Raw genomic sequence first — 15382 nt, forward strand, 5'->3', positions numbered from 1 at the left:
TGGTTGTGGTAAATAGAAAGTGATGATGAGTATGAAAAAATAGTAATCTTAACTAATATTTATAGCTTCTTGTACTATATCATAAGTGCCTGAACCCATTTGGAGGTAGTAGTATCAACTAAGCATTCCTAACATTTTTTGTTTTGTTATGGTAACTATTTGCTATTATTTCTCAGAACTTATATTTCAGCAATAATAATAACAATACTTTTTTAGTTCCCCCCTACAAAGAAAGAATGTACCAATGACTATTTTAGTTTGTTTATTGAACTGTGACACGTTACTGTAATTAACATTAAAACGGTGATTAATAAAATGATTAATAAATAATTCGCCAAATGTATTAAAAATTGTCAAAAGTGTAAAGACAAATGTGTATTTAAGAACACTAGGATAAAATTATTCCATTGCAGTTTACAGGATTAAGCGATCATAATTTTGACTTATTTAAGAAAATTTCTGTGTTTTTTGACCGTTTCAAGTTTGCCTCGGTGAAATACAGTAAAGAAAACCATTTTTTTCTTACAGTGCAATATAAAGTCGAATTTGCGTTCTATTTCTAAAGTATTTACAATAATTATAAGAGGGTGTCTCAAAACAAACAAATTGTTGTTTTTTAGGTAGATTTTTTTCTAAATCTAGGTATTGTATTTGTCCTTATGGTCGATTTTTCAAGGAATTTTGTCATAACCTATCATAATTAGTTGAGTAGCGTTCAAAAATACCATTCGTTAAAAAATGTATATATGTATGTATATATATAAATATGGGACAGAACCGGCTATTGAGGACACGATTGCGTCTACAATTCATATTCGATCTTAATTAAATTTTCTACACTTATTCTGTAGGCGATTATCTTGATCAAATTCGAAGATGAGCTAAATCCGTCGATTAGTATTGAAGTAATAGTTGTTTGAAATTTTCACGGGTTTTCGAAGAAATCAGTTTTTATTCACTGTTGAAGTTCATATAAGATTAAAACTAAAACTGATAGACAATTTCAGTAAAAAGCATCTTAAAGCTTGTTTAGCAAGCTTTAATTTTTTACCTTAAACTTCATGTTTTGACCATTTCTTCCAATAATTTGATCCCGAGACGAAAAATTCAAGTCTCTCGGAGTCTCTGAGAGTCTCTTGGAGTCTCTGAATGAGAGACTTATTGTAGTCTCTGGGAGTCTCTGTGTTGGCAGCCACAGAGACTCGTAGAGACTCGATCTCTACGAATCTCTCAGGAAGAGACTTCCGAAGACTGTTTAAAAGTAATAGAAGTCTCCGAATCAGAGACTCTGCGAGACTGTTTCAGAATCTCCGAATGAGAGACTCGGCGAGACTGTTTTAGAATCTCCGAATGAGAGACTCGGCGAGACTGTTTTAGAATCTCTTAATGAGAGACTCTGCGAGACTGTTTTAAAGTCTCTGAATGAGAGACTGAGGATCAACTCTTAAAATATTTTTATACAAATAATTAAAAATACAATATAGTTTTATATTAATAGTTTTTATTATTAAATATTACATTTAAAATTAATTTAAATTTTCTTATACAGGAGTATAATGCATTATTATTTTACTCATTACTTACACTACTATTTGCTGTTTCAATAGATACTTTCTGATAATATATAGTCTTTAAAAATTTTAAAACATGTTCCATACACATGATAGCCTATGCAGTAACTAATGCTAAAATAAATAAATGTATGAAAAATTAAAATGAAAATAAACAATAATAAATTATTGTTATAGAAATGAATGCAAATACTTACTTACAGGTAATGATGAACAAAGTTCGCACGTGGTACTAATACTATTATCGGAAACTGAAATATGACATGATTTACTGATTTCATCGATTTCTGATGTTTTATTGTCATCTCGAATTGTATCGGCTACTATCTCATCGTCATCTGTGTAATTATCTTCATCTTCGCAATTTTTTTCAAGTAAACTCGATAAAAGTTCTTCATTATAATATTTCTCAGTTTGCTTACAAGCTTTTTGAGATAATAGTTTGAATTTACTAAAACTTTTTTTCTCTGCAATATTTTTGTTGAATTGTTTTTTTTCGAGTTTCTTGTTGCTTTATCAATGATGTTCCCATCTTTCCCCAACATTTATTTTTTCTAATTCTTCTTTAGACCCTATGAATATGAACAGAGATTTCATTAAATAAATAGAAAAAATAGAGAAAAAAAAAATTTTTTTTAATCTTTACGAAGTTGTGAAAATTATTTTGTTATATTACAAGTTTTACTATTTTTAATAACTTACTGATGTATCGGAGAATCTTCGTTTGAGACTTAGATTTTCCCCATTTCACTATAGTACAATATCCCCTACTTCTGCTGTAACGTCTGGGCTCGATGGAATGCAAATGTCTTTTTCGTTAATAACAGACTTTTGCAAGGTTTTAATCCAAAAAACTAAAACGAACATTTTTTTAACACTGTGAAATACAACACGATATCCACTGATATTTCAAGCAAACTATCCGATTCGAAGGTTCAGTTCGGAATGAATCTTTAAAATATTATTTTCTGGACACAAACCTACAAATTTACACCAACCTACGAAAATATTGTACGTGTAAAAATATTACTGCCAAATGTAGTACCAATTTTATTATATGTACATACACTATTGTTTGTAGATAAACGTACCCTACTTATAAAATTTTTGTTACTGTTTGGCCTTGTTGAAGAGATAAATTTTAAAGCTGTTGGGAAATTCCCAGTTTTTAGTCTCTGTAAGTCTCGTGTTGGGAGACTAAATGTTTGCTGGGAAATTTTACAGTCTCTAGTCTCTCCAAGTCTCGTGTTGAAAGACTACATGTTTGCTAAAAAATTTTACAGTCTGTAAGTTGTCTCTTTAAGTCTCGTGTTGGGAGACTTAATGTTTGCTGGGAAATTTTATAGTCTGAGTCTTCCATAGTCTCTGAATGAGAGACTCTGGGAGACTCAAAGAGACCATGTGAAACACGATTGTCTGCTGGTCTTTAAAATGGAGACTCTGAGAGACTCAGGAAGATTCAGAGAGACTCAGCAAGACTCAGCGAGCCTTCTAGAGACTCTCAGAGACTCAGAGAGACTTGAATTTTTCGTCTCGGGATAGCCTTGAAAATTATAATGGAATTAAAAAATGTTGAAAATATGGTGTTCATTCCACATAACTTATGCATTTCCCATTATAATACAATTTTGTCAATTGTATTTTATTGTGAACAAAATAACCTGTAAATTTCACAGCTATTTTATATTTTAAAAGTTTTCTTTTATTATTTATGATGTTTCAATCGTACCTGTACGTCCTATAATTATAACTGGTCTTGCCATCGTAATAGCGATTACAATTATGATCTCATACACGGAGAAAAAAATTAAAGAAATTTTACTAAATTTGAAAAAAAAAAATTACAATCCGAGAAAGTAATCTCAAAATGTTAAAAAAAATCAAAACTTTTACATAACTTGAAGTAAAAATTACAAAATATTATTTAAAATATTAATATCTGTTGATTATAAAAATTACTGCATTCACGATAAAATTTACTAACGACGAAATGAAAACTATTATAATGTCCCAATCATTTTTACTATTGCACTTAGTTAATATTATTTAATGCGCTTTGTGAAAGATGTATTTAGGGGAGTAATTTGTACATGTGAAATCTATATCTGCTTTTTCCATTGAATAACATCATAATTACTCAAAACTAATATGTTCTTCTTTATATAAGTCATTGGAAGTGATTGCTCAAAAATCTTCACGTTCGCTGGTATCACGATATACTTACACGATGTAGATACAACGTATCACGTAAATACTTATTTTTGAGCTAATTATTGAACATAATTGTAAATAAATATATAAAAAACGCTCATTCATTCATTATTTTGGATTCTAAATTTTTAAACTTTAACATAAACCGTAACCCTTTTGAGCTTGAAAAGCTTATAAAAAAGGGAAGCAAAGGTATTGTCAAGCTCGAATCGCTCGAAAATGTATTTATACTAATGTTTTCGAGCTTTAAGAGCTCTTAAAGCTCGAAAACAGCGGGAAGTTTAGGGGCTGGCCTGCAGGGCCAACCAATGCCCAGATTTTTTTTAACATCGCTTAACACGGGGAAACATTTTAACACCCCTATTGATGTTATTTTAACACCGTTTTTTTGGTGTTAACTAACACCGACAAGCTCAATACCGGGATAGCGTTGACTCCCTCGCAAATTTGAATCACGGTGGAAACACCGTAGAAGTGTAAGCACCATGGATCCACCGGGGTTACACGGTGGATTTGTTCCATTTCACCACCGGGTATACACAGTGGTAAAATGGAACAAACCCACCGTGTTTCCACCGTGATTCAAATCTGCGAGGGCTCACACTGGCTTTTGTTTTACAGTGTAGCTATTACAGCAAAAAAATATTCATAATTGCATTATGTTCAAATTAATTGATAAATGAGAAAAAAAGTGTTCTATCATGATCTTTTAAGTCTTAATAAAAATTTACCGTTTAATTTATTTTATTTTTTTTTCAGAGACATCTAACATAACTAACAATACTACAAGAAGATCACATAATGCTGTTAACTGAAAGTATCACTAGTCGGTAATGTCGGTGTTAGCGTATTGCAGAACACAAACTACTTTCCATATATGGAATGTCACAACGAGTTGAGCACTACTTGACATCAAACACAATATGTAATTTCAGATAACCGGGTTTGCTGAACGCAAGTTTTTTTCAATCTGCCGTCAAATTTACATCAACTTTAGACTGGCAATTTTTTGAGTACAGATGTGCCCTGATAGCCACTTTGCTCAGCAAGTTCTGCAGTGAAACATTTTCGGCTAACTTAACGACATGTTTCTGGTAAGCTTTGGCTGGATAATACTTGCGTGCAAGTTGATGCAAATCAACTGCCGTCATCTGAATGTAATTTGACAGAAAAACTTGCCGTCAATTTGACGTGAAACTTCCAATCAAATTAACGTCATAGTCTGACAGTTAAACTTGTAGTCAAATTGAATTCAAGTTACAGACAGTTTACTGTCAACTTAACCGTAACGATTTGCTCTCCAACAATTTCCTTTAAGTTGGATTCAGAATACGGCAGTAGCTTGAAGTTAACTAGTGGTTAAGGTGGCTATCAGGGTGGTCATTAATGCCTGGTACACGAAACGTATCACTGCTATACTTTAGTGTACCAGGCATTAATGAACGCATCTGTAGAATATTAGTTTATCTTTGATTGCAAGTCAACGTAAATATACTGTCCTAATCTAAATGCACAAATCGACCTAGAAATTTGCCATTATGTTGCTTGCAAAAAATTTATGAGCAAAAGATACTTTCAGTTTGCCATGAGTTAGCATTATTGAACTTGCACGTCTAATCTTTGCAGTCAATTTGACGTCAAATTGAGGCACAGTAGATTTACATCATATTGCCGTCACGTAACTGTCAGGGTTGCTTGACGTCAAATTGAACTCAACTAATTATCAGGATTCATTATTTGATAACTGAAATTTTTACCGACTGAATTTAAGTTTCGATTTTAACACTAGATGGCGCAGTGTAACTATTATAAAATTTTTCCAATTGACTTGAAGCAAATTAACACGATAGATAAATATAATTGATTTATTGTAATTACATTAATTAAATGGTAAAATATACAATTGCAACAGACAAGAAATAAATACCAGAATTTTTTAATCGCAGTTAATGTTAATCCAATAGCTACTATAATTAAATATAAATATTACTACACAAATATAAATCCGCGATAAGCTTTATCGATCTGATAAGACACTTCGAATCGCAACATTAATATTGACAGTTAAGTGATTAAATTATTGCAAAAACAGTTATTTCAATTCGTTGAATTTGATTTTTAAAAACAAAGAATTGCAAAAAAAATAATAATGAACAATATATATCTTGTAATATGCACATTATCGATACTTGCAAGTGTATCTAATCAGTTTAGTTATACGTAACAGCTAAGTTTTATTATGATATCATGATTATAGTTCTGACAAGTGCAAAAAGATAACAAATACTTTTTCTATACATACATATCACTTAAGTAATAGGATCATTATACTCAAGTCAGCACATCATTGTATATAAGTATGAAGAACTATGAATGATAGCGTATAATTTTTTAATATCTCCATTACGTTAAAGTCATTAGTACAATATGTATCAGACACAAAATAGAAAAAAAAAAAATAAATAAAGTTATTAACAATAGATCATCAGTAAAAAAATTATAAAGTGACAGCTGCGGGCGTGATGTCTGCACGTCTCTGAGATCCAATCATAAAATGAATCGCGAGCTGACGTGAGTACGATAGAGGAAGTTACTCACGAGGAAAAAGAGGAATAGATAAACGAGTGAGAGGAAGACAGAGGGAGGTCAGCGACCAGCGTTATTCGTTCCACGTTGCCAGGTTATCGATCTGCAACCGCCTTGACCGACCTCCGTTGCGCCAAGTGCAAGTCCAAGGGCTTTTTACCCTCTCAAACTCTAGGCCAAATCTTTATCAGATTTGCAAAATAACCTCATAGTTCAATTGAATCAACTAGTATCACATTTATTAAGTGTTTCATTTTTTTTTTTTAATTCATAAAACAAGAGTTTTTTTCCCCAATTGAATTTCAAATATGGTTCGAATCTATTTGTCTGAAAACCATTATGCTATGATAGCTAGATTATTACCTCATGGATGCGTTAAGAAAAAATTGAACTAAGCTTGTGTAAAATACCAAAAAGCTTAAAGTACTCAATTGTCAAAAGTTGCCTAACCACAGCAATCGGTGAAAATCGTTGGTTTCCTGATGGCCATTGCGCACTGGAATTACGAATTATTCATGAAAGAACTATTATTAACATTGTAGAGCTAGTGGTGATAGAATCGTTTACTACTGATGCTTTGCTTGTATATTTCAATATGAAAATCAACCAAACGCACTTCTAATTAGCTTTACTTCAGAAATTTCAACATTTACACAAACTGAATTTATTTGAACTGATAGTTGGTGATGTTACGGTGAAACATCTATTAAAGTCTCGTTGCAAATTACATTGACTACAATCTATATAATGTTAAATACAGTAGCACAACGTTAACCATTTAAATGATAAAAGATTTGTTCTCATTAAGATTGCCACGTCGATTTAATCGGGTCGCGTTTGTTACGTATTATCAGACATACCAGCTGTAGTCAGTAAATTATTTGTACCGCGTGACAATTGACATCAATTGAAAAAAACAAGTGTTAAGGTCTAAACAAGTTACGATCTACTACAGATTCTTTTCTATGAATTTAACTTTTCGAGTCATAATTATATTTTATACATTTTAACTTCTCGCTAAGCAAATTAAAAATTTTTGAAAAATAGGGGACCTTATCAAAAAATTTATGTGGAAAGTCAGCATGGACTCCTATATCGGTTCCCAAATGAAATGTTTGATTCGATTTCCCATATACTTCGCTACATATTAGGAATCCAAATACCTGGACAATCGCATATGATTTTTTTTTGCACAAGAATGCTTTGAAAAATTTTGCTCTATAATCTAGAGTTAACCTGGGCCAAAAACAAAAAAAAAAGTGTGAAAGAATGAAAACAAATACCTTGTTAAAAAATTTTTGAAATTGAGTATTCATTATCCCATAACCAAACAATATTTAAAAATTGAAAAATAATTATTCGTCTAGACCTCAGTTTACTCACAATTAACAAGTAAAATGAATTATATAATTCTCTTCATGTAGGGAAGTTCTGGTTTTCAGCTTGATTTTTGAAAATTGAGTTTTCACTACAAATTGAAGTTACTAGGTCATATATTTATGGTATGTCCAAATGTGTATATTTATGTGTAAGTATGTATGCATGCATGAGTTTGAGTCAGTTAATCCGTTCACAAAAAATCGATGATAAAAGATTTTGAACAAAAAAAAAAAAAGATTTTTTATATCGTCTATTAGCTAACTTGCAAAATCCTTAACAAAGTAGCCTAAAAGTGATGTTATATTATTATTTTGCTGACTTGAAATATGATTAAAAGCTTAAGAAAAATGGAAGGTTCAAAATTCGATGTGAAGGGTGAACTGTTGTTCCATTTTATTGATAGAAGACGAATTTATTTTGACCTCAAAAAGCTTAAACCGCTAATATTTTTTGAGCTTGAAAATGGCGAAAATAAGCCTTCACAGCTACAATACACAGTTGGAAATTTTGTGTTCTTGTTTATAAAAATTCAGTGGTTGAAAATTTTATGTCAATTATTTGACACTATCAAGTGTAAATTTAACTAAAGTTGAATGTGTTATCTGATCTCAACAAGTTTTTTGTGTTATTACATTTATAAGGAATCAATACAACACATTTGTTGTGTTAACACAAATTCAACACAAAGAACAGTTGACTAAATTCCGAGAATTTATACGGTGAAAGTCGAGGATTTACTTTTGTTACTGTAACACCAAAAAAATGGTACATACTATAGACAACATTTGATTTGTGAAGATGCTAACACAAACATTATGTTATTAAAATTCTATAACACTTGGAAAGAGTGAAACCAACACTAAGTTCGCGTTGTTTGCCAAAGAACGCTCACTCTTCTCGCATGCTTTATCTGGAAGTGCAATAAAAATCCCTTCAGTTAATCGACTTGTATCAATTGTTTTATTTAATAATTCACTGTGATTTATGAAAAAAAAAAAAAAAAAAAAAAACAAAGATTATCACTAATGTGTCAGGTGAATATATATTGATTTATTTACATTACTCAGTTTTTATGTTACATAATAATAATAACCTTATAATAATAGGATTCATTTTAATTATCCAACATAACCTTAACCCACAGGGTCAACCATTTTTCAGACTTTGCGTTCAGATTTGATATTTATGAATTTATAAGTATATACAATCTGAATTTTTGTCAACATTTATTACGTCTGAAGTTCAAAAGGACTGAAGCTTTATGGAATAATATACGTAAGAAAAGAAACTTACCACAGTAAGACTGTCAAGCTCACCGAGCCACTCGTTGAGTAGTTGCTCGGGATCTGTCTCATTGTCGCTATCCTCACCGCCTTCTTCTTCGTACCTTTCCATTATTTTTAGTTCAACTTTTTAGGTTAATTATTATATTCCTTGTCTTGTTGCATTTGTCTTATCTGAAACACAAAAGGTTTCATGTTAATGAACCTCTCACTTTGTAAGATAAATAAATAAATAAAAAATAATATCGTTTGTTTCAAGAATGTAAATTAAACGTAATTACGTTCGTAATTATTCACAAATTTAAATAAGGAATAAATAATTATATTGTAAGTGTTTAACAAATTGTTCAAATTTTTCGTTTGTTCAATATTACGTTCTTAATTACTGTTGCAGGTTTATTTAAAGACCTAATGATACTATAATAATAATTATTTCTGCGTAATGGGAGTTTCATAAAGTTCATGTTAATGAACTTGCTGATGGTGTTTGTCAGTTCACCCAAGCGAATAATTGGAGTCATGCAGCGATGGGCACGTCGCATTTACAATGATCAAATGCACGTAAGAGACTCAATAGAATCTATACTGTTAAGTACAAGCAGGTGGAGAAACGTTGGATTTTACAGTAAATTGTTCCAGACGCACCCTTACAGGTGGAATTTACTAACCCTTCGTAGAATTTATCGTTTCATACCGTTATTTTCATCATTAAAATTTTTTTATACTAGAAGTAATTTAATATCTACGTATTACGGACTTTTTATGCAAATTATTTTTCCTCAAAGCAGCTGAATATTTTGAAAATGCTTATTGATCGAATTTGTGTTCATGATAATAAATTATAATTCGTTATTTTTTGTTGTAAAAAATATCAACAGTAAATAAAAGGTCATTCGGTATCCGAAATGGAAATAGATTTCTCGTTATTTATTGATTCATTTTTGTTTGAAGTTTTAACTTTAGATATTTCACAAAAAAGTACAAAAGTTATATGGTATAACTTTAAATAAAAGTAAAGTTTTAATTCAATCCTAGTTCAATATTGGTATGAATGAAAAGTATATATATTATTTGGTATAAAATTGTAACTAATCTTCGTTTAGTGTAACAAATATAAATTTAAACTTTTCTAGATTTGAAAGTAATATTGAAAACTGGCGATGTAATTATCTAGATAAATGAAAATGATTTATATTTTCGAACAAAAAGTTATTTAATCAGAAAATGGTTTCAATAAAGAGGATTCGTCGAATATATGTTTTCATAGAAAATATTTATTGTACGAAATAGTTTACCAATTAAATCTTATTCATACGAAATGATTCGCAGTTATTTGCAGTTTAAAGTATTGGGATTTAATGATGTTAAATTCGATAATTAGATTTTCCTCTGGTATCACCGAGGAGCTATTATTGCAAGAGAACGGAAACGGAATTTATAGGGAGAACTCAAGGGATTAAATTACGAGCAATTGAATTCGTTGGTTTGTAAGCAGTAGATCCTGAGACCTTTCACAAAACGATTAATTCGACAGCTTGGGTCGGATAGTGAAAATAGGTAATGAGGCATCTATTCTATAATTAGTCGGATGAAATAAAATCCGACAGTAAAAATGAAGAATTTAAGAGGAATAAATAGTTTTAGATGATGTACCTGTCAATGAAAAATTTTTATAATTTACTTGATTTTAATTAATTATAACAAATCATTAACTAAATGTCAAAAATATTTTACGATTGTTAAAATATTTCGTGCTTACTAGCTTTTGATATCGAAAGAAATATAAAAATTGCTTATAAATATTTATAGAGATATATAAATTATTGAGATACTAAAAATAAAATATTAATTAATAGTTCAACTAATATAATCGTGTGACAAGTTTGGTCAATTGATTTTTTTAGTTGTAAATTATAAAAAATACTTTTTTGCAAGAATATCGTCATATTTATAATTAATTCATTGGTTTTAAAGAAGTGACCTTGGGATGTGTTATGATTAGAATAGAAACTTCTACAAACAACTAAATTGAACTCTATAAAGCTGCGTTAATTTTTACTACAATATCTCGTATATAAAATCAGATATTAAATAAAAACTGTCGGCTATTTATAAATATTAAGTCACAAATAAACAATATTTCCAGTTCAATTAAATAAAGGTTTTTTTTATAATTATTATTACACTGTAAAAAGAGCGGTGTTAAAAATGGACTCGTTTAAACTCCGCCCGGTGTAAAAATGAAATTACACCGGTTTAGGAGGAGTAATACACCGGTGTTAAAAATGCCGGTGTAAAAGCGGGGTAAATTGCGTCCGCTTGGAGTATTAACTTTAAAGATTATAAAACACAAAAAATGTCAGTTCTTTATGAAAATTAATAAAAAATATAATTTATCAACTAGTATAGTGATCGAGTAAGTAAAAATATTCACAAAATAAAATATTTTAACACCGGTAAAGAATATCTACACCGGCGGCGGCGTTATTTTAACACCGCTTTCGGGGGTAAATTTAACACCGATAATTTTAACACCTACACCGCTTGGACTTACCCCGGTGATTTTTTACAGTGTAGCAAATAAGATCGCTCTTAGTTGCCAGAACTCATTGGCAAAAATCACCGTGGAAATCTGATGAAAAGGGCATGGAGTCCTGTAGAAATCTATAGAATAGGTTCAGATAGCGCAATTGGGTGAGCACAGCGTGATCTCGAATGGGACTGGGTTTAATTCCCAGTTTGGACTATCAGATTATTTTTCCCAATTTATTTATAAGCTATTCATAGAAGAGGTCTCTCTTCCTTATCTTCATCCGACGCTCTCCTAAACTCAATTTTCCTGAAGAAAGTGTGAAACGCTATACGTATTTGTATTCGTTTGAAAAATGAGTATTTCCCACTGAGAAGCATATTTAAATTTCAAATAAAAATAATTAATTGGAAACCATAAGATGTACGATGAAGTTCAGGGTCTTTCAAGGTCACGGGAGCTCAGGTTTTCTCTTCCAGTACTTCTTTCGTAATTTTAACCGTTGAGAACATGGGCTCGAGTTTTGTAGCTTAGTCAAAACAAAGGTTGTATCGATTTAGAATTTGTTATTCTCTTAAAAAAAAAAAAAACATTCTTTGTTTACAGCCATAAGATGGGCAGAGGAGTTATAGATACTACGAAGATCGTTGTAACGGTTGTACATACACGTTGTATACGTATATATATATATTCATGAATTTATGCTAATCTTAATAAAAAATATTTATTACTTCTTATATTTATTCGAGATATTATTATATCAAAGTTATTCATTTGACAGTTAAAAACATTTCACTAGAATAGCAATTTTAGTAACATCGTGTTAAACGATTTGATTATACTTGAGATAATTTAGAGATATTTTTTAATCACGAAAAACGGGTTTGACGACAAAAACATGTAGGATTTCACGCCCATCCTTTAAAGTCTTTATGACTCTCTTGTTCTCCTAAAATTAAACATATTGTTGAGAGCAGAAAATCAACGCGATATCACAGTGATGCAATCTCATTCTCTAATCGAGCTCACTCCAACTGTGTTACGTTTAACCCTATAACAGGCTTAACAACATCCGGATAACGTTTTTACATACTAACAATCTGATAAGCTAATACTATGACTTTCAGCACAACTGAATCACTATAGTCCCATACCCTTTCTTTCGGGTCATACAAAAATTCTTATACTCGATCTATAGGTAAATATAATTCACACACGACTTTAACAAACTTTTTATTTAATGTATATTAATGTTTAATATATGTAACTTTTTTTCCAACGTTACATTACTCCTGTTCATAATAAATTTTATTATTCTGTTACATCTTTAATTCACAAGAAAGTTTCTGTTTCACATTTGAATTTCTAAATTGCTCTGCGGTATACCGGAATATATCTTGAATAAATAATATTTTTTAATTAATTCTATACAGATAAATTACTGGTTGCAATATAAAATAAAAATAAATTTAACAAATAGTACATCGTGAGAATATTTTATATTAATTATCTAGCGTAATTTATTTCGTGTATATAATTTCGAATAATAAAGTAAACGTTTCGAATGAAACATTATCTGATAAATGTAATTACTTGGAATGGAAAAGTCTGGCCTACGTCGCGTGTCACAAGCAACAAATCAGGTGAGTAAATGCTGTTACTATTACAACAGCGTCATAAATCAATTCAACAAATGAGAGAAGAAGCCTCGAGGTGATTCTTTGTAAAAGTATTTAATGTATAACAGTGAACTCAAATTTACAATTCGTCGATTGACTGTAGTTAATTATTAACATTGATTCAGTCATGCAGTGTCAAGAATAGTATACGATCCTCAAAGAAAACTTGATACATCTCAAACGGAAAACATGGTCAGTGAAAATGAAAGAAAATACTTGAATAAATAAAATATTCAAAGAAATACTCTTTTATATACAGCTATGTTATATTTATATTAACACTTCTATTATTTTTCACTCTTAATACTGAATAATCGGTTGTATTGGTATAATTTTTCAAATTTCGTTCCTAAAAATCAACGCTGCAATAATTAAATTTTTAAAATTCAGACTTCTCATTGGGAAAAAATTTAAACAATACAAAATGTCATAGTTGTAATTCAAAATTGTTGTGAAATCTAATTGAAACTTTTGCAATTATTTATTTATTCGAGTTTAATAACTACCCAGAACAAATTTTTTGAGAAAATTGACTCTAGAATTTAGAGTAAACTGGGACAAAAATGAGAGAAATATGAAAAAAATAAAGACTAATACCTGTTGTTTATTTTCCACTCTTTTTTATTTAAAAATTACTCAAAATGGATATTCTTCACTCACAACCGAACAATATTTAGAAAAGAAATGTAATTCGTCTTGGCCCTAGTTTACGCACAATAAATAAGTAAACTTTATTATATAATTCTCTCCGAGTAGGGGAATTTGGAAACTTATCCAGACTCAATATGGTTCCAATATTATATCTTTTTCATTAACGAATTTTTTTAAACGAAAGTAATTTTAACAGAACTCATTCTATGCATCGTGAACTCTCTTCTCCAATTCTTCTATTTGAAAAAAGAAAAATGAATCTTAGCAAAGCCGAGGTAATACTAGTATATAGTAAAAAAAAATAATTTATAGAAGATATATATGCAAATATCAAATGAATAGAACATTAAATTTAAATGAATAATAAATATTCATGATTCACATCAACATCACAAATAATTTAATAGTTTTCTTAATATTAAAATTTTTGATGAATAAATAATTTTGATGTAATTAAACAATACCATCAGAAATAATCATTAATTAACTTTGTAGATAGTAGCACATGGACAATGTTCAATAATAGCAGGTCGGTTAACATTCACCCAGAAAAGGCAAATCGTGTAGAAGATCGATTCCCTTCGGGCCAAGGTGCATTGTCTCATGTTTGTTCGGCCTCGTATATGCGGGGTCAAAGCTTCAACCTCAATACTCTGTCATTGTCTACACTAATGATTGTCTTTATGATAATTTCAATATTCAGATAAACATAATTTAAATTTTTTAATAGAACTTCCTTCACTCCTGTAAATTTTTTTTTTTTTTTTAAGTTTGAAAACAATTTTTCTAAAAGGTTGAACAAGTACTATCAGAAATTTCTGAATTGTCAATATAAGTTCGTCATTGTTACAAGTTTGGCTGAGTCATCGAAGCGAAGCCGATTAAGGTCTTGCTTTTCCGATATCGACAAACTTTGAAAGCTTTTGTCTTGGAAATAGGTTGCCAGTCGTTAGATGTATCTCAGAGTGTTCTTCCCACTTACCCAATCGTATTACGGTATATAATCAATTCCGTCGTCTTAAAAATTATAATTTTAGAATCTGTTAAGAATCTCTAAGTGCATCTTTGAGAAGATATTCCTTTCATCTATTTTCCGGTATGAAAAAGTTATAACGTTGCATATTTTTAGGATAAACACAAGTGTAATGTTTTACGAATAAGTTTAAAGAACGATTTGTGTCTAAAAATTTAATTATTCTTTAATCGTCTAAGGTTTCAAGATAGGTAAAATATAAAAAGAAAACATCAAAAATAAGTAGAAGATAAAAAATAATTTTTGAATTAAAAAACAAAAAAATCTAATTTTTGTGAAAATAATCTTTTTTTTGTCATCAATTAATTTTTTTTATAACTGTGACAATGGATAAACTTTATTTTATTCATCATCGTAGAAGCAGTAGATTCAATATAAACATAAATTTATATGAAAAAAACACATTTGTAATAAGGATTGAAGAATTAACAATGAAGATTTAATGTGCAATTAAATAA

The 15382-nt window shown here is 29.9% G+C and overlaps 1 protein-coding gene and 1 long non-coding RNA gene across 3 annotated transcripts in view; both read right to left on the minus strand.

The window, feature by feature from the left end:
• LOC130663536 (amyloid beta A4 precursor protein-binding family B member 1-interacting protein) overlaps positions 1–15382 on the minus strand; it is a 165014-nt gene that overhangs the window by 78105 nt on the left and 71527 nt on the right. For both annotated transcript variants that reach the window (XM_057462805.1, XM_057462806.1), the window contains one exon: positions 9042–9205. In XM_057462805.1, coding sequence (XP_057318788.1) covers positions 9042–9143 — 102 coding nt within the window. In that variant the 5' untranslated portion in view covers positions 9144–9205. The remainder of the gene's footprint in view (positions 1–9041; positions 9206–15382) is intronic.
• On the minus strand, positions 1504–2523 carry LOC130663545 (uncharacterized). Its single transcript, XR_008989214.1, has 3 exons — positions 2274–2523; positions 1769–2143; positions 1504–1685 (listed from the first exon to the last, which is right to left on the minus strand). It is a non-coding gene; the product is annotated as an uncharacterized LOC130663545 (long non-coding RNA).

The sequence above is a fragment of the Microplitis mediator genome, chromosome 2 (assembly GCF_029852145.1).
Source record: "Microplitis mediator isolate UGA2020A chromosome 2, iyMicMedi2.1, whole genome shotgun sequence".
Taxonomy (NCBI): domain Eukaryota; kingdom Metazoa; phylum Arthropoda; class Insecta; order Hymenoptera; family Braconidae; genus Microplitis; species Microplitis mediator.